This window comes from Martes martes (assembly GCF_963455335.1).
Source record: "Martes martes genome assembly, chromosome: 7".
In the NCBI taxonomy this organism is placed as follows: Eukaryota; Metazoa; Chordata; class Mammalia; order Carnivora; family Mustelidae; genus Martes; species Martes martes.
In genome coordinates, this window is record NC_137894.1 from 9243600 (window position 1) to 9264069 (window position 20470).

The 20470-nt window shown below is 44.5% G+C and overlaps 1 protein-coding gene across 1 annotated transcript in view; it reads right to left on the bottom strand.

Moving 5' to 3' along the window:
* Nucleotides 1–4601, bottom strand: part of AKAP13 (A-kinase anchoring protein 13) — a 113624-nt gene extending 109023 nt beyond the window's left edge. The window contains exons 1-2 of the mRNA XM_080807551.1: nucleotides 4529–4601; nucleotides 3662–4127 (exon numbers count right to left, since the gene is read on the bottom strand). Of these exons, the coding sequence (XP_080663677.1) occupies nucleotides 3662–3742 (81 nt within the window). The 5' untranslated portion in view covers nucleotides 3743–4127; nucleotides 4529–4601. The remainder of the gene's footprint in view (nucleotides 1–3661; nucleotides 4128–4528) is intronic.
* Between the last annotated feature and the right edge of the window lie 15869 nt (nucleotides 4602–20470).

The window sequence follows — 20470 nt, forward strand, 5'->3', positions numbered from 1 at the left end:
TTTCAGTATTTAGAAATAGTGAAGAAATGAAAAAATTATGAACTCATTTGTATAAAAGTGCAAATTTCTACGGACAAAAGTGGAGTGAGAACACACACATGACCACTTGAGAACAGAGTGGCATATATACCCAAATATAATATTTTTTTAAAAAACACGGATTAATGATACCGAAGTTCAAAGTGAAAGATAATTGGAGAATACTTCTGAATGATTTAAAAAAAAAAGAATTATGGAAAAAATCTGCAAAAAATTGTGCACCAAAATAAATTTATATGAGGTCACGAATCTGCCTTATGTGTTATGGAAGGAATTCCTGCCCTGGGAAAGAAGCAATCGACAGAGTTTCTAAGACTATTTCCACTAGGGAAATAGTGGCTCGGTCAGTTAAGTGTCTGACTCTTGATATCAGTGCCGTGGTGAGTTCAACCCTCATGAAGGAGCCTACTTAAATAAATAAATAAATAATAAAATAGAAAAGAAACACATATGTATTTATATGAAAACTGATTCACGGGGCACCTGGGTGGCTCCATGATCTCAGGGTCCTGGGATCGAGCCCCGCATCGGGCTCTCTGCTCAGCGGGGAGTCTGCTTCCTCCTCTCTCTCTGCCTGCCTCTCTGCCTGCTTGTGATCTTTCTCTCTGTCAAATAAATAAATAAAATCTTAAAAAAAAAAGAAAAGAGAAAACTGATTCACACATTCATATTCATGTGCACTGCTGACTTGAAGAGGAGGTCTACGATAGCAAGAAAACACATGAAGTTTGGAAACAATCAGATCTGGGTTTGCATCCTATTACCTATTACACATGAGCTGTGAGACCTTTGGAAAATTACTGACTATCCCCGTCTGTTTTTCCATATGTAAAATGAGACAAACACTAGGAATGTAAAAATGAAAAGCCTGGATCTCATACCCATCCGCCTCTTCCCACTTCGGACCACAAAACCAAGTTACCGTGCCCCAGGCTGCCATAATGGCGGCCTAGCTCATTCCCACACGACCAGAAGCACCTCTTCAAAACATGATTTGAGAAGTAACATATCCGAACACAGCCAAGTCCTCGTGGCCGTCGAGGCCCTGCTTTTCTCTCCCACTTACGACTCTTTGGATACCGCTCCCCCGTCTGCTCAGTGTGCCCCCGTCATGGTGGCCCGGCCACTGCTTCCTGAGGACCTCAGGGTCTCTGCATTTACTGTTCCTTCTCGCCAGAACACGTTCCCTTGGTAGCGCGGGCATCCTTCTATCCTTTGGAGATCAGCTGTTTAAATGGCAACACTTCAGAAACACCTTTTATCTAAAACAGGCCTTCTGATTACTTCCTATATGGCCCACTGCTTATTCCTGTCAAGCAACTTACAGTAATCCCTACCTTTTAATTTCTCTGTTTATTGTCTGTCTTTGAGCAAGAGGAGGATTTTTTTTTTTAAAGATTTTATTTATTTATTTGTCAGAGAGAGTGAGCACAGGCAGACAGAGAGGCAGGCAGACGCAGAGGGAGAAGCAGGCTCCCTGCTGAGCAAGGAGCCTGATGTGGGACTCGACCCCACGACCCTGGGATCGTGACCTGAGCCGAAGGCAGCCGCTTAACTAACTGAGCCACCCAGGCGTCCCAAGAGGAGGATTCTAAAGAACTGTGTACCCCTTGGATTTAGCTGGCATCGAACGTGCCATTAATAACGTTTTAATGTACGGCTCCCAAGAATGTCACCTTCTTCTCTAAAGCAAAAAAATTAACACGAAACTTAGTTATTTTATTTCAAACACACTATTTTCAGGACTCCATTTGTAACGAATGCCTATTTTCTGAGAAGTGAAGTTTTCTCTACTAAAACACCTTCACTATACAGTTGGCAGCATGGTACAAAAAAAAAAAAAAAGAATACAAGCAAATTCACCTAAAAAACTAATTATCCTTCATTAGTTGTGGCCTTGTGGGGGAAAAAAAAATCACATCTTGGTCAGTCAAGTATTTCATACTCCTCACTTGGCTCAAGAGACCAAGGGAAGACTTGGGCTCTTCATGTGAGCATGCGTGGGGGCAGGTGTGTGGACAGAACAGCTGCTGCCCGAGCAGAAAGTCTCAAATGAAATAACATACGTGGAAGTGTTTCGTTAAACTGTAAAACAGCGTCTCCAGGGCCAGTAAGCCCACGCAGATTTAGCTCCACTCATAAAGGCTTTCCTTCCCGGCTACGGTTCAGGGTACTACGCATTTTAGCATTATTTTAAATGTGTTGATACTCGCTGTGACAACCAGACTGGGATGTTCTACTCTCCCTCCTTTTATCACTTCTTTCTCTTTACTTAGACAAGTAAAATCTAAGATCATTAAGAGTCAAGCGTATAAAGGTCCTAAAAACTGAGCTCTCCTAAATATATCTCTATGAGGACAAAAATTTTAAAACACCACTGTGCTTTCACAGAGGTAATCATGTTTCGGAGGAACTAAAACTGATTACATCTTGGAACATATTCAAAATGCCAAGTCCCAAACTGCTCTCAGCTTAGGCCTGGCAAGTCGGACAAGCACCTGACCGTAATCAGGAAGGACAGAGACACCACTCTGTCACAAATCACGACTCCTACCTGGCCCCTCATCCACAGTGTATGTCACTGGTTTCTGTGACTAGCCTTCTAGACCCATTTCTGGGCCTCAGTGGACCAGCGAAAAAGTTTAGGAAGTCTCAAGTAATAAACTGAATTGATAAATCGATAACACAGTTCCAAAATTTCCTTGACCAGGGCGACACGTTACCACTCCGCCTACACCCCACCAGCTTTACACTTCCACAAGCTTAGGTACTGAGGTTCTTTGGCATCTGTGAAGCCCTTGGTTGGCTTCCAATTTCCCCTGCCTTTGCCAGAAAATGGCTAAACTTCCAAAAAGTGCTCCTGGAGTCGTCCAACATTCCCAGACTCCCATCTTATGGCTGGAGGAGTCCTTACTAATTTTAGATTCAAGGACGCCCTCTGTGAGCAATTAGCTGTTCAGAGTCTCCACCCCCATCCTGCTTAGACAGCGACATCACCAACGCCGAGAAAACAAATACAGCTACCAACAAAGTCCACGAAAAGCAGTCAAACCAAGGCGGGAGCACCACTTTGCAACTTTAACAAACAGGCTGGGGACCCCTCCAAAGGGAAAAAACGTCCTTCCTGCCCCTACAGAGTTACAAGAGACAGCGGAAGACGAGAGAGGAAAGATTCAGAGAAAAGGCAGAAAAGGAGGCCAACAGGGAGCGATGCCCAGACAGGTGGGGCTGGAGCAGGGGAGGGGGAGCGGGTGGGGGTAACAGGGACAGTGGGACAGACAGAGGCATCTTAGGAAAGAGCAACTCTGAAGATGAATTTCTCCCGCTGTGATTTTCAGAGTATGAGGTTCTCCTGAGCTTAAGAACGCATGTTAAAGTAAACAAAATGATGTCTCAACAGTTTAAGTGCGGCTCAAGACTGATTCTTAACCCCCCCCCCCAGTCCCTGTTCAGACACTCTTTCGAGAACCTTAAAATCATCAACCTCGCCCCTCTGTTCCTGACTTTTCACACATCCTCTCAAGCCCTCCTCCCCGGAGAGGGCAGCCAGGCGCTCAGTTACCGGATGCGAAGAGATAAAGGCGCTTGAGAGCTGTGGGCTCTGGGAGGTGTGGCCCCTTACCTTCAGCAACACCACATCCACTGTCCTGTCCACCTTGGAGATGTCACACAGGCTGTAGCGCCTCTTGTGCCGCTCATACATTTTTGTTCAAACTGCACTCCCCCAGGTCCAGAGTTCCAAAGTTCGCACGCTGAGCTGGAGATCTGTGCCTTCCAGACTGCTCTCTCTATAAAACCCTCAAAGGGTCCAAAACTGATTAAAAAGAAACCAAGTGGAATCCAATTCCTTGAACGGATGGAAGACTTTCTGGCGACTTCAGAGCACCGGGGTGATAAATTTGTAATTCATAATATAAACAGTAAGTGCCTCCTGATGTTCTACTTTATGCAGATCCCGAGTGAAAGAGAAGCGCGCAGCGTTTCCATCACTGGCGACAACTCCAGTAGAAAAATTAAGAATGAACCGGCTACGCATAATGGCCGACGCACGTGGGGGAAAAGCCCAAAGCAGGCAATAAAAATCCAGTCTGCACTTTGTCAGGAAAAGCAAAAGAGAGAAAAAGGTAAAACAACTCAATTTCAAAGGGACGGCACGAAAACATTCTCATTCTCTCATTAAATTCTGTTCCTGCTTACAAAAAGAAAAAGAGAGAGAGAGAGAGAGAAGAGAGAAGGAAGGTAAATTTTTTCCTTCACAGAAAAAAAAACCCAAACCAAAAACCAGTAGAAGCTTGGAGATTCTGTTCAAAGTAGAGTCCTTGGAGTCGGCCTCTTGCTCACCAGACAGTGGGGCTTGGTTCTGATTTCAGCTGAACATCTCTACTGACAGCAGAGGAAAGGCGAAAAGAAAGACCACTCCTCCTGCTCTCCTCCCTCCTCCCTCCTCGGGCGCTGGCCCTTCCCCACCCCAGCCCCCCTTCTCCCTCACCCTCAGGAACGTCACTACTCGCCCTTTCAGCTCCGCACCAGCAGCCTTGGAGGTTTGAAAACCTAATTGCAGTGGGAACATGATTCATCCACAGACGGAGAAGAGAAAAACAAGGCTTCCTTTTCCAACCCACTTCCTCCTCCTCCTCCTCCTCCTCCTCCTCCTCCTCCTCCTCCTCACACTGTCCCCTATGAAAAAGGCTCTGGCAGGCATTGCAAGATGCAACTTGAACGCTTTGATGTCCGAGCAGTGCGATAATAAAAGGGGGAGGATGTCATCCTAAACATCACGAGCAAGTACAACGTACTTATCTGTTCCACGAAGTATAGAAAATGGAAACTACCCAAGGCGCACACGCAGCTCCCTGCCAAATGCAAACCCATGATTTAATATGAGAAAAATGTTAGCCAAGTATTTCAGGGCTATGTCTCTAGAATCCAGAAGTGGCTACAAAAGTGCCTGATATGGTTTAAAAATCTTTCAAGAATGGTTCATTCTTCTTCCCTTTTTTGGGGGGGGGTGGGGGGCAGAGGGTCGGCGGGGCAGAAAATGAGTGACAGAAGGGGCTTTAAAGACAATTCAAGAAAAAAGGAGTAGAATGAATGGGTCCATGTGTCAATACTTCTGAGCGAGGAGGGTCACCTAGGCCAGGACCGCTTCCCCCTTCAGGGCTTTCACGGGCACTGGCTGAGCCTTTGCCTGGCTCTGTCACTTCTATGTCACTGAGACCCCCTCCCCCCCAGTCCTGTGCCACAGCCTCCGGGCAGCCTACTCCAGAATTCATCCTTACTTCAGACACCCTCTCAGCTTGGTTGGTAAGTGATCTGGGAGGGGAAGAGAAGGAACTGAGGGAAGCAGAAAGGGGGGAAAGAGTGGAGAAAGCAAAGAATAAGATCTTATCCTTTAGGAGCATTAGGCTGCCACCATTTTCCTCAAGGGGCCAGGGGAGTCCTCAGCCAGACCTGAAGAATGTGAGTGAGGGGCTTCAGATACCACAGGGGAGAGGAAGACAAGAGATTTCAAGCAGTTCAAAACAAGAGTATTGCAAACAGAGGTGGTAACAAGGTTTTTCAGGAGTTTTATGAAAGGGGTGGAGAAGGTCTGATGAGTCACCATTTCCTCAGGCCAGGCGTTCGTGTTGCTAACTAGCCAAAGGAGAGAAGTGCAGCAAACCCTATGAGATAGCAAAACCTTTCCTCACCTACCACTACACTGCGGCCCTAGCTGTGCCCAACGTGGAGCCTCGATCCTCCCCACCCCTCACTGTGTCATCCAAGGCAGGTGGACGGCCTCCCCCTCCCCACATGCCTCCAGTGAGCCCTGGCTCTGTGATGTTACCAACACTAACAGTGAAACAGATGTTGCTTTTCACTAGAGTGAGCATGGAAAACAGTAGAAACAGGATGATTAGAGAGAGATTAAAAAGTTGTAAATAAAATTGTTGCTCAGACTTACTAAAAGGGTGGGAACCTGGCCAGGACTTTACAAATACGTTGAGACTCTGTGGTCCATAGCGCAAATGGGAAGATCCATCAGGCTTTAGGATATGGGAAAATGGCTAGTTTTATCACCTCTTCTGTATGAACTTTCATCAAGCTGTAATTCAGAACCCCCCTCCTCTCCATATGAATACAAGGCCAGCTCCCCTCTGTCCTCCACATGGTTTATTCCTCCTGCCACTCCCTTCTGTTTTAATTAGAAGCAAATGTTTCCTGCTTGCAAGGTTCCCAGGCATCTCTCAGGGGACCAGAGATGCTCAGTCACCAGAGAGGCTTCCTACTCCCGACCCCATCTAAGTGCTTACTGACTTAAACGCACACGGTCTGTATTGCTTTAACAGAAATTCTGTGCCTTGCAGGGAAGGCAAACAAATAACAAGGTCTCTGTCCTCAAGACGTTATGGAATTAAAGAGAAACCGGCTTCAAAATAATGCGATTGCCTGAAATGTTTTGAGACCTAACTAACCTTTTTTATTTCTGGCGATCTGCTGACTTTGTGCCAGAGGCTGGAAATCTAGGTTTCCTACTCCTTCTGCACACAGAAACCTACGACAAAGATTTAGAACTGTCCTTCTGTATTGTTTCTTCTTGTAGGATGAACACTCTGGATAGGGAACAAATACTCGTGGCGGGGGGAAGGAAGGGGACGCGCGTCTGTTCTGCTTTCCCCTTTGGATCCGCTCAGCACTTTCCACACAAGACAGAATCCGCAGTCCTGTGCTTTGGCTGCTGCTGTGACAATTCCAAGTTTTTATCAAAAACATCTGGAACCACTGAACAGTTATTCTGTTAGGAGTTTGAAACACAGCAACCAATCGTTTTACATCCAAACCAGAGTTGAGAGCTACGAATTTTTGTTTTGAGAAAATCCTCCCTTCTCTTAAATTTTGGGAACTTATAGTAAAATATACTTATTTCCAGCCTCTTACCATAGTAGTTATTTACAAGATTAATCGTATCTCCCTTCTGTGTCCTCCATCCCACTCTCGATCCACAAAAGGAGTCCCAAATTCTTCAAGAGAAGCAACCAGTCCTTTACTCTGTTCATACCACAGGACCAACAAAAGTTCTTAAAGATTCCAGAATATTTTATGCATTCTAATTCAATTACAGTATTTCTGTTCACAAATTAAATTTTCCCTTCATTTACTTAATTATAAGATCTAACACCTCATCCAAATTATTTAAGTAATTCTTATGGGTCAGGTCTCTTCAGCTCCTTTCATTTAGGTAGAGCAGAGCCCCGTCTCAAGGCCCCACAGTCAAATTTCTGAATTAGGACACCACCTAGTGGGATGCTAACGACCCAAACAGAACACCGAAAGCCAGTAAGCACCACGGGGAGGTGCGGGGAGGGGTTGCGGGGGGAGGAGTCTATTTCTACTAAGTATTTTTCCTATAACCCCAAAGTGAACATAAGGCGTCAGCATGAGACTGGGCACGGCTAACTGATCCCTCCCAACAGTCAGTTCGGTCCCTGCAGGAACACAAGGTCCCAGGGTGAAAATCAAAGGTTCTTTCTGTTCCTCGGTGTGCCACTGCCTCCCTGAGCAATGTGGGATGGCGACTTGGCCGCTCTGGACCCGGGTTTCCAGAACTGAAAAATGACAGGGGGTGAGCACGACAGGAAGCTCCTTCTTGATTGGATACGGTCAGCCTGAGACTAAGAAATCATCACCTGCCATACAGCTCAGAGGATGTGGGCAGATGCAGAGGAGAAAGAAAAAGGAATTGAGAAATTCTCTCAAAATCGGCTGCGGAGAACATACAGTGGATTCTTGCACCACTATGTTCTCCTCCTCCACTTTTCACGTGTAATCAGAAGGAAGGAAAGGTCTACCACAGTTAATTTTCATTTATCTGTGATTTCATTAACTTCAAAACAGTGAGTCACCCAGAATTACCCGTTTGTTGGTGGCAAAATTTATCAGAACACAGATATAACACTTCTCCTCCACTTGGGCAATTCTTGCCTGCTTGGAATAACAGAGTCCTTCATGTGTGACAGCTGACTGGGACGAGCGAGAAGGAAATTATTGACAATGCTGCAAAAGCACCATTTCCCTCTGGGATTTCCTTTTTAATTTCAACCGAGGTATTGGAGCACCACTGGTCCAGGAGAGGGAGGCCTCCTGTCCTCGTCCCCCAGGCTTTTCTCCGACAGATCTGGGGGTTCCAAGAAGGTGAAAGAGGCCTCGGAGAAGAGGGAGGCCGGCGGGCAGCCCCCGAGCAGTGCCAGTTCACCTGGCGTGGGTGGCAGCAAATTCTCTGCCCCCAATTAACAATGGCAAAAAGAAACTCAGATGGAAGAACACAAGAAAAATAGCCACAAAGCTTTAAAAATGTCTCTTCACAAACTTTTGCTCCTCCAGGAAGACAGGTCTCAGCAGGAACAAGTCCACAAATGTTGACTTTTACTAAAGCTGCCACCAGCCTGGTGAAATTAAAGGAGCGGGAAGAGAGAGAGACGGCAGTTGATAACTGCGGGTGGAAAAGTAGTGACAGGACAGCTGCTTCTGGGGCAACAGTGATTAGTAACAACGTGTCCTGAGTACCTGCTGTTTGCCAGGCGCGTCCACGTGCCTCTCCTTGACTCCTCCTCAGGAGCTCGAAGGTTCGCGCCCACTTGGCGGCCGAGCAAGGGGTGCGCTCCGAGCTGCAGCCAATGGTGTCAGGTCGTACAGCCAACAACGTGAGCCTCCTTTAACCCTCAACTCTGTAAATCCTCTTTCCTTTCATTACGCATCTTATTTTGCCCTGAGCAATTCCCCAAAGTTAAAGAAATATAACTATCGTTAAAAAACGTAAGCTAAAATTTGAGGAAAGAAAACTCGGAATTTGTTACTCATACTGATATTCTCATATTAAGATTCTACAAAAATGCCAAAGGCCTGAAAAAATTTTTTTCAATAAAAACGACAAATTGTTCCTAATTTTAGAAAGTACAGGTAGAAAGTGTATCATTACATTAAACAGATTTGACTTCTTTGCCAACATTTTAATACTGAACATTTCCCTTTAACAGTTTCTCATTCTAGTAATCCATTACAAAAATTAGAACGAACGCATCCAACACGGAGACTTTAGTCTGAATACTGACAACCCTGAGCTAGGCCTTCCTCAGAATGAACCGATCTACTGATCCTACTTTTTCTCCTTGGGACAAGCATTATGGTGAGGCAGCATTTTTTTTTTTTAAAGATTTATTTATTGGACAGAGAGAAATCAATCACAAATAGGCAGAGAGGCAGGCAGAGAGAGAGGGGGAAGCAGGCTCCCTGCTGAGCAGAGAGCCCAATGCGGGGCTCGATCTCAGGACCCTGAGATCATGACCTGAGCTGAAGGCAGAGAGAGGCTCAACCCACTGAGCCACCCGCGCACCCCGGTGAGGCAGCATTTTAAATATCTGAAGATACCCATCACGACTCCCCTCCCTCCTCAGAGCTTCTCTCCTGGGTCACAGTTCCCACAACGGCTGGCTGCCTGATGGCTCTGGGTGGGCCTTGTGACCGCACACCCTGGGGTGATTAAGATCAAACTGGCCGTCTTAACCCGAAGACCACCGTCTACAAGGACATGCGCCTCTGACGAAACAAGCTCACTTCCTGTGCCTTTCGTGTTGGACTCAAAACATACTGTAACAAACGTTCCATACCTTGTGATTTTATATAAAAACCCACTTTACATCTTCCCCTTCTACATTCTCATTATCACTTGCGCCTAAAAACAGCATCCTGAACCTAGATTCTGTCACTGCAGTAACAGCTGTCCCTCCGTGCCGTGCGTTACTGGTAAAGCTGGAACAAGGCTAACAGCGGAGGCCCAGAGCTCGCCCCAAAGCCGCCCCTGGAGGGATGGCAGAGCAGCAACCAGCATTCCTGATGCCGCTCCACCAGCTACAAAGCCAACTGAACCGCCAGTCCCACTTCTTCATCTCCTTTACTATGTGCAACAATCTGTAACATTTCTTGCTGAAATTAACACATACTAGAGCATAGCATTCTCCTGCCGAGCCCGCCCAGTGACCCTAATCCAAAGTAGAACTTAGACCGCGCCTATGCAGCACACCGTTAGATCATCACCCCGTGCGTTCGTGCACTGTATGTGAAACCACTTCCCAAAGACAGTCACATCTGAGCAACTATAAATCATATTCACTGTTATTTCTGAGTCTTCTAGCAACATTTATTTTTAGCATGATCATTACGACTACATCACATAAGACAGTGCAGCACTGACACAACAAAACAAAAGCTACTCTAATTTTTCTTCCTTATAATGGTGTAAGAACTACTTCTCACATGCAGACATTTTGCCAAATTCATAATCCTACAATTATCAACTTTTAGTTGAGCGAAATAACTGTAAGTAATAGCACCTCTTTCCCCCTCAAAGCCTTAAGAGTAAAAAAGGATATGCACCCTCCTCACACTCTTATTCTTCAACACACTAACTATACTGTTAAAGAGCCACCCAAATACACTTCTGCTATTTCCCCCACCCAAACAGTCTGTATACACATTTACAAGCACAAGGTTCAGAGGAAACTTTCAGATGGTAAGCCAGACCTTGAAAAATATTCAAAAAAAATAGCACTTAAGTGATTTTATTTTTAAAGGTACTTATTTATTTGTGAGAGAGAAACAGAGAGAAGGGGGACACACAGAGGGAGAGGGAGAGAGAAACTCTAAGCAGACTCCATACTCAGCATGGAACGCAATGTGGGGGGCTCGATCTCACAACCCTGAGTTCATGAGCTAAACCAAAATCAAGACTCAGATGCTTAGCCAACGGCACCAGCCAGGCACCCCCACCACTTCAATGATTTTTAAGCAACTTTACTGAGGCATAACTGACATATAATAAATTGCACCTATGTAAGTACACCAAATATTCTCTATTCTTAAGTAGAATTTTCGAATTTATCCAAAGAATGTGGCTTTAAGATACATTAGTATTTTAAAAACATGGAATGCTCAGAATGGTAAAAATGGCAAATTTAGTATCAGGAGCAACTTAAACCAAGAAATTTCACATGGAAAATTCATAATGTTGTTGTGACTGTATACTACAACTCCACATGTCACTGACCTAAACCTTCAACGAGATTTTTGGAAAATGAAGTGGAACAGACAGATATTTGCCGAACACCCATGTCTAGTGCTGAAGATACAGCAGCCAGCGAGACATGAAGGAGTTATGATAATGGGTGAGAAGTGTTCCAACAGGGGAGCACAGGGCACTCCTCTGAGAGAACATCTGCCTGGAGGTGTAACCCGCTCCTGGGCCCAGAGAGGTCTGCTGTGGCGATGCTGACTAATCTGAGGCCTGACAGAGGAGCAGGAACTCACCAGGGGAGAGCTGCCTGCGTGGTGCTGTGGGGAGCCCCAGGACGGAGAGCTAGGGGGGCGCTCTGGGTACAGGCTCTGGCAGAGGGTGGGGTGTGAAGACCCAGAGGCGAGAAACAGCAAGTGACAAAGGACAAGGCCTGAGCCGCAGAAAAAGGCCAGTTCCCGATGAACACACGACTTATACTGAATACTCTGAATCTCTGCAACAAGAACAAGCCACCGCGGGCTGTTGGGTAGGGAAAGGCACGATCAGTTCTGCATTTCAAAAAGATCATTTCTGGGGGCACCTGAGTGGCTCAGTGGGTTAAAGCCTCTGCCTTCGGCTCAGGTCATGATCCTAGGGTCCTGGGATCAAGTCCTGCATCGGGCGCTCTGCTCAGCAGGGAGCCTGCTTCCACCTCTCTCTCTGCCTGCCTCTCTGCCTACTTGTGATCTCTGTCAAACAAATAGATAAAATCTTAAAAAAAAAAAAAAATCATTTTTGGGAGCATGCTCCATAGACAGGAGGGAGAAGATGAGAGGCAGAGGAGGTGCGAATCCGGGTGATGAATGTGGAGACCAGGAGAAGAAAGGGGTCTGAACGTATTGACCTTTAACAGGCACTGGGGGTGGGAGGATGGAGGGAGAAAGAAGTGTTGCTTGACTGGGACTCTGCCCTGGGTGACCGGATAAACAGCGGAACAGAGCACAAGGAGGTGGCAGGGAGCAATTAGATGATCGGCCGGTTTTAGGCACAGAGAATCTGAGAGTCTCAGAGACACCCACGCAGAGCCTGGGTAAGCAGGCGAGCGCGTGCACCCAGAGCCCAAGGGAGTGGCTGGGACTGGGCATTCAGATTTGGTAACCAACATACAGACGGGACACCACGGACACTGAAAGAAGGAAATATCTCCTAGAAAGAAGGGTAAACCATGTCAAGTGCTGTAAAACGGTCCAGCGAGTAAGACACTTGGATTTTGCTAACGTTTTTACGGACTGGTAGGGCAGCTCTGGCGTAGCAGAGTGATGAGAGCTGGATTTAAACAGTCTACCATTTCACGACGGAACATTTAGGCTCAGTCCATATACTCAATTTTTCCTACCTCTTGATACTTTTCCTATTAGAGAAAGCATCTTAGTGAATCCTTCCGTAATGGTTGCTATAGATTGCTAACCTGGTAATAAAATATTGTAGGTTGTAAAAAAAACTTTCTGAGAAGTAAATGAAGCATTAACAGAGAAAAAGGACCAAGAACACAAAGTGAGTTCTACGCAACACGGACGCCCACTCTTTTGTGTACTTTCAAACTCCTTCCAAGAGATTCTATCCTAGAGATCAGAACAGAACACTTGAGTGCACGCACTGCTATCTTGGTTAGCAATGAACAACGGCTTCGCAGCAGCTACAGGAGGTAAGCAGGGTGGACAGTGTTTTGGCAAGGAAATGGAAAAAGAAGGGAACAGCCAACAAGTCAGAAACTCCCTTTCCATATGAACATCTATGGAAATAAGAACAAACTTCATTCTATAAAACAAAGGCAATGAAATCAAGGGAAACAACACTGACATTTACTGATCAGAATTTCCTAATGGGATTTTGTCATTACTAGCATGTCACGGCCAGTTAGTGATGAACTAGTGAATATTAACAAAATTCATTTACCCCTTCAACAAATATTTAAATGCCTGCCGTCGTTACGGTGCTCTGCAAGGTGTTATGAGCTATAAAGATAAAAGAGCCATTCCCGGAACCTCACGGAAGGGACGGTAACACTAAACACAAACATGAGACTGGCATGGATAGCACAAACGAAATGCAGAATTCCAGCAAAGGAATGAGGATCTCTGGCTGAACTGATTAGGCAGAAAAATTCTATGGAGACAGGTGTTATCTTTAAATAGTGTGAGTGAGGGTACAGGTGTTGATGAGTGGCAGGTATGATGGAGGAACGGCCAAACTGCCTATAGTTACGTGCGTCAAATCCTTTAGGGGAGTGCTGGAACATTAGCCTGGGAAAACATTAACCACCTAGATTATAAAAGCATATGATGTCATGCCAACAAGTAGACTCTACTCAGAGGCAAGTGGGAGCCAGCAAGGACTTTGGAGCAGAGAAGCCAGACAGCTTGTGCTATAATTCAGGAAGATACTACAAAGGTCTTTGGCCTCATCAAGCCTAATCTCCCTGGTCTGGATGTCGTACCACTATCTGGTCCCCTCCAGTCTCATTAGCTACTATACCCCCCAAGATAGGTATCCAGTTGGTCTCTTAAGTTTCCACAATTAGGACTTGGTTCTTCCTACCTCAACATCCCTGGCTCTTAGGAACAGTTGTGGCTTGTAGAATCCCTTACACCTCATCACTCTACCTTAGCCAAAATCCACCCTTTAAATCCTACCTTCCTCATGAGGGAATCTCTCTGCCTACTCTAACCCGCCTTAAAACTCTATGCCTTGAACTTCGATAGTCCTGAACTCTGACACACTCACTTTCCAGCGTTCTGCCCTGCACTGTTCCTTGATGCTTGCTTTGACTCTAAGTAGATGGTGAGTTCCTTAAAGGCAACAGGCACTTTTTCAGTTTCTCTTGCAGAGTCCTAAAAATGGCACCAGAACACCCAAAGGATGGACGACTGACTGAGTATGTCCTCATTTATTACCAGTCATACTCCTCAGACTTTTCCAGTGGCCGACTAGATTTAGTTACTGAACAACAAAAGAACAAATTTTTTGTCAGTGTTAACACACAGAAAAGGTGTGCAGTCTAAAAGAGTTTAAAGCCCTGGTCAGACGTGAAAACTTAATATTCAAAATAACCATGCCCCTAGGAAAATTTTGTATCCCACATAAAATGCAAACAGATTACTTTAGGAAATTACTCAACTTACTCTTCTTATTTTTCACTTCATGGCAAAAAGAATAGCCCTAATATAGTCACTCAGTCAGACAAGCCAAGAAGTGATTCAGCTTCCCATGGAATACTTCCCTCATCCCTCCAGGCAAACACACACCACCATACAGTCATGCCTTCCAAAGAAATACAGAGGTATAACTTGCTCTTTTTATCAATTGTCCAAAAGTCAAAACAAAGGGAAAAGAGAAAAATCCTTCGAGAAAAAAAAAAAATTCCCTACTTTTTTTCTTTTTTAAGATTTTATTTATTTATTTGACAGAGAGAGAGATCAAAAGTAGGAAGAGCAGCAGGCAGAGAGAGGGGGGAAGCAGGCTCCCCGCTGAGCAGAGAGCCCCATGTGGGGCTCGATCCCAGGACCCTGAGATCATGACCTGAGCCGAAGGCAGAGGCTTAACCCATTGAGCCACCCAGGTGCCCCCCCCCCACTTTTTAATGCAACTGCCAGGTCAATTTTGGCATTTTCTCATTCCCAAAAGAATAAATCTGGTTTTGTTCATTTATGAACTACCATTTGGAGATTGTATTTAATAATTTTATTCAACTAGAACAGATATTTTGATGTTCTGTGCAAGTATAACATAATGGTTTACCTCAGATGAAAGTGTGAGAATTTATGTCAGAAGAGATGGCAGCACAAAAATATGTTTTGGGGTGGTCGGGTGGCCCTTTACCGAAAGCCACACAGGCTGCGATGTCCCCTACAGTACGTGGCAGAAGTGAAGGGGTGGCTGACTGGCTAGTGACGCTCCAGCGCGACAGTCCAGAAAATCAACCCTGCAGCGAGACTGTCTCAGGCACACTATATGACCTTTCTGTTCCTTGGTTTCTCACCTATAAAATGCGGGCAAAACCCATCAAGACAAAGCATCAAAGAAAATGTAGCTATGAGGAATAAATGAATGAATACATGTAAAGTATGTTATAAGTGCCTGAGGCATGAGTACTAAGTGTTAGTTGCTGTAATATTTTAATTTTATTATCATCAATACATTTTTTGCCCAATTTTTCAAGAAAGAAAGACAAGAAAGAAAGGAGAGCGAGAGAGAGAAGTACTGAAGGCAGCCTACAAGCGTGTATGGAAGGCAAAGCCGAGTAACTGATATATTCTGACTCAAGCTGGAAATTAAAGACCCAAACACCTTTGCCTGGAATCAGATTACTAGGTTCCCTCTGAAGACATTTGTATCCTGGGAAAAAGAAGCAGAGAGGGGGGAAAAGTCTTCTTTTCTGTGTAAGTGGAGAAGGCAGGTAGCCTCCCCAGACACTACGACCAAAGAAACTTCTGAACTTCTCAATGCCGTGCTGTTTTATGGAGAAGCAATTCTTTAAAAAGGTCAAGAAAGGACTGGGAACTCAGAAGACAGAATTATTAGCCTTGGGGGAGGCGGGGGCAGGGGGAGAAAACCGCTCTTCATCTGAACCAAAGGGAAAGGAGTAAGAAAAGACAGATATTTATAGATTTTTCCTGGCCAATCCCCAAGTGCCTAATTTGGACCGAATTTACAGTGTCCCTGAACAATCCCCACCCAGGAGGCTGAAATACCAGAGTGACCCGTGGGGATAAGGAGCATTTGGCTCTAAGGAGTATTTGGCTCTAGGGAGAGCCAAAGGTGACTCTGGGAGAAAAGCCCAGCATGATGACATCTCACCTCTTCTAAGACTCTTCTGCTGCAGCCACCCAAGTCAGCTTTCCCCACCCAGCGTTCAGACTAGACTTTACACCTGGCTGACTCTGCATCCCTGGTCCTGCCCTCATGGTCTTCCCCATCTCTGCAAAGCCAGCCAAGTCTTTAATTGCTTCCTATGTGATCACATTCACGATGCTTCCACGGAGCACCTCAGTCAGAAAGCTGACTCTCAGAACTGCGTTAACACTCCTACCCCAGTGACAGCACCCACCAATTATCACACTGATCCGGGCAGCTGCTGTACAAGTCCCTTCGAGCAAGAGCTCTATTTCTCGTATTTCCTATAGATTCCAGGCCTTAGCAATCAACAGATGGCTCCTACGTGAATACGTTAAGTATCCGCCTTTCCCTCTGAAGATCTCTCAGGCAAGGTAACCCATTTCTCAGGAGATCAAACTGGTACAGGCAATGGGGATGCAGAAGCTCCTTTTATTCACAAATCTGAATAACGCCTGCATTTCTGGCACGAAGACAGACACTAGAGAAAAGGCATCAACTCTGCTCACTGCAAACGAAGGGCATGAGTAGTTGGACTTTGTCACTAAATGGGACGAAACGGAAATTAATCAGCGAGCAGAACTTCTCAGCCTACCCTGAACGTCTTTTTGAAATATAAATTACAGTTGAGATAGGTTCTGTAAGGCCATTCTGGAGATCTATCAGACTAAATACATAATGATTTTTATTTGTTCATAATTAACAACAGATTGATAGAACCTCATACCTTTCCAAAAACGCAGATGTCTCTTTTTGGAACATAAATGTTTTTTAACACAAACCCTGAAAGAAAGGGAACTGTTCCCCAGTGAAACTGTAAAAAAATATATTCTGCACAAAATGGTGAATTATTAAAGACTAAGTTTCAAGGAAGCATTTGGTACTTTCATCAATGTTGTGCCTGTGTGTATGTGTTCAAGGCTCAGGAGACTGCACAGGACTGACAAGACGCTCACTATGTCAAGGACAATACATCTGATGAATCAGGCTACTCCCCTGAGCTCCCAGCACTGAGCAGGATCCACAAGGAGGCCTCCACTCCACCACGTGTAAGTCTATCACAGTATGTCTCTTCTGCCTAACCCACAGAGACGCTGTAACAACAGGCATTACTGGTTTTCCAAAGATCACAGCTTTAGTTAATAAGGCTGACTGTTACCACCTCTCTTTCATACAAATGCAGTTTTCCAAGGTCTGAATTCTAATGGCTCTTCTCTAATTCTCAAACCAATGAACCGGAAGAAGTTTTGCTCTGTTTTAGTTCACTACAAAGGCAATTATCCAAACTCTACATAGATAGAGTTCTTGGTTCAATCCTAAATACTCATATTGGTGGGTTATCAATAAAGAGGAGCCTCCTCTTCTCCACCTGATTTTTAGGTGCAACTCCTGTCACCCTGATTAAATCAGTTTTTTAACCTTGCTAACAACACTTAAAAGCTTCAAATACATTTGCTATGGAAGTAATAGGATTTCATTTTTAAAAAAAAATTTTAGTTATTTATTTGAGAGAGAGAGAGAGAATGGGCACGCACAAGCCCTTGGGGGGGAGGGGAGTGAGACGCAGACTCCTTGCTGAGCAGGAAGCCGGATGTGGGACTCTATCCCAGGACCCTGAGATCATGACCTGAGCTGAAGTCAGGCGGTTAACCATCTGAGCCACCCAGGCGCCCCAGGAAATAGGATTTTAAAAGAAAGAGAATTAATTACTTGAGATTTTCAGTGCCCTGAAGCAAAGAAATTAATAAATGGATTGAGTCAATATACTCTTATGTAAATTATGTATTACAATTATCAACTAAGTAGAAATCCCCCTTGCCGAAGCTCTTCCCGTGTTCCATTTTCTTTCAAGATCCTTACCGTGCACCCAATGTTAATGATGGTTGTCACATGGGAGATAATGGAGCAGGTCACTGTGCAGAGTCAGTGGCAGGAGGCAGGAGAGCTCCCCATGCAGCAGGGCGCAGGGTGCACAGCTCCCCTTACGATTCCAGCGCCCTGTGCTCCAGTGTGGGGAAGGAGGAGAGTGCGTGTGTCCCCCTGAGAAGGGTCTTCGAGAACGAGAGAGCACCTGCGTAGACTGCAAGGGTGCATGCCTTTCAGGCAGAGAACCAATGAACAAGTACAAGGGTACATTGACACGGACACGGCCGCTGGACTGTCAGCTGAAACAGCAAAGCTGATGGGACCATATAAGCAACCTCAGGACACAGACTCTGAAGTCCACGTACACCGCAAGTTTAAAAGTTTAGTTTAAAAACTAAAGCACTAATCTGATTTACTTGTAGCAAGAATCTGTAACGTAGGCTAGAGCTGTGGTTCTCTAAGTGTGGTCTACAAAACCCTGAGGGTCCCAGAGGCATTTTCAGGGTATCTGCAGGGTCACAACTATTTTCAAGGTACTATTAATATGGTTTTTTTGTTTGTTTGTTTGTTTTTAAAGATTTTTATTTATTTATTTGACAGATAGAGATCACAAGTAGGCAGAGAGAGAGAGGAGGAAGCAGGCTCCCCGCTGAGCAGATAGCCCGATGCGGGGCTCGATCCCAGGACCCTGAGATCATGACCTGAGCCGAAGGCAGAGGCTTTAACCCACTGAGCCACCCAGGCGCCCCGGTACTATTAATATGTTATTTGCCCTTTTTGCTCTGTTGATATTTGTGCTGATGGGTCTTAAGGATCAAGAATCAAGGCAGTGTTAGCACCAAGGTGAACCAGTGGTCATTATATCCTTCACTGCCATACAGTCAGTTTTGGAAAAAAAAAACCAAAAATATTTTCATATAGAATGTCCTTGATGAAACTGTAAACATTAATTTCATTACATTTCAATCTTTAGGTACATATCTCTTTAATCTTCCGTGTGACGAACGGGAAGTATTCAGAAAATGCTCTGCATACCACGTATGATGTTATCTTGAGGAAATTCACTTGTGCAAGTGTAAGTCTTAAGTTGTGGGCTAAGCTAGCCCCTTTTTTCATGGAACAACACTTTTACTTGAAAGACTGGCAAACAAATGATGCTTATTCAGAATTTGGGTATTTTCTTGGAAATGAATGAAGTGAACCTGTCTTTTCAGAGAAACAACTGGCAATCTTTACTGCTGAAGATAAAAATTCAGACTTTCAAGTGAAAAATGAGAATTTTGGAAAACTTGTATTTGCCACTGTGAAACTGCCAAATTTACCGATACTTAAAGCCATTTCTGATGAGACTGGTGGTAATTTTAACAAAGGCGATTTTCTGATACTGAACATGAAAAAAAAATTCAACATTTGGAAGAGTTGTACATTACTCAATGAATCTGTACTTCCCCAATGACTGATCCATTCGGTTAGAAAATCATGCCCAGCTAAAAGATCCACTAAGTACAAGGCAGACCAGTGGATTTTTAAAGAATCAGAGGATAAAAAGTTCAACCATATGACTTCAGATTCTACACTGCAAATAACTCTTTTTTTTTAAAAAAAAAGATTTTATTTGATGGAGAGAGAGAGATCGCAAGTAGGCAGAGAGGCAGGCAGAGAGAAAGAGAGGCTGAGCAGAGAGGCTGATGTGGGGCTCGATCCCAGGACCCTGAGATCATGACCTGAGCTGAAGGCAGAGGCTTAACTCACTGAGCCACCCAGGCACCCTGCAAATAACTCTTAAGAGCCTATCATCTGTCAATTCTGACCTGGTAGCAAATAAAAATACGGAATTATCTGAGAAGATGATTACAATATTCCTCCCTTTTACAAGCATGTATCTGTTTGATACTAGATTTTCTTTATTTTCTTCAACCAAACACCATACTGTAACAAGTTAAATGCATAAGAGCTATGAGAAGCCAAGTGTTCTCTACTGGGTGAAGTTATATTAAAAGCAATTAGATTAAAATGCCACTCTTCTAATTTTGTTTTGGAACTTATTTTCCATAAGAACACGGCCCTTCATAGTAACAAGTAGTGATCTGTTACTGTTATTATAAATGAATTGATACTTTTTAAATGTCTCAGTTTTAATTTCTACTGTGGTAAATATATGCAGGTATAACCCATACAAACAAAAGTTCTCTGGAGTTTCTGATAATGTTAAAAGTGTAACAGGATCTTGAGACCAAAAAGTTGAAGAACTGCTGAGTTTATAAGGTAGAAAGAACTAGAGAATCCAGCTGAGAAAGGATGAGGACATGAACCCTCTAAAACAGAGTCTGAAGCGACAGGTTAAATTTGACAAAGAAAAAAAAAAAGAGGGCTGCTGGTGGGGGGTGGGGTGATAATCTGGGATGAAAGTTCTAGCTTAAGAGACTGCATGGAAGCCAATGCCTTTAGTTACAGATGAAGTGAAGCTCAAACAATTTCACAATATTTTGAATGAAGCTGATAAATTAAGAGTTAACTACAGCAGGAATGGAAAGCAAAAATGGTTTTCTGACGGGTGCATAAAATTCTTCACGAAAAAATCCATGGTCTATGTGTGAAAGGACTTACTTAGCAGGGAGGCACTTGCTAGGTGACCATATGGCTGAA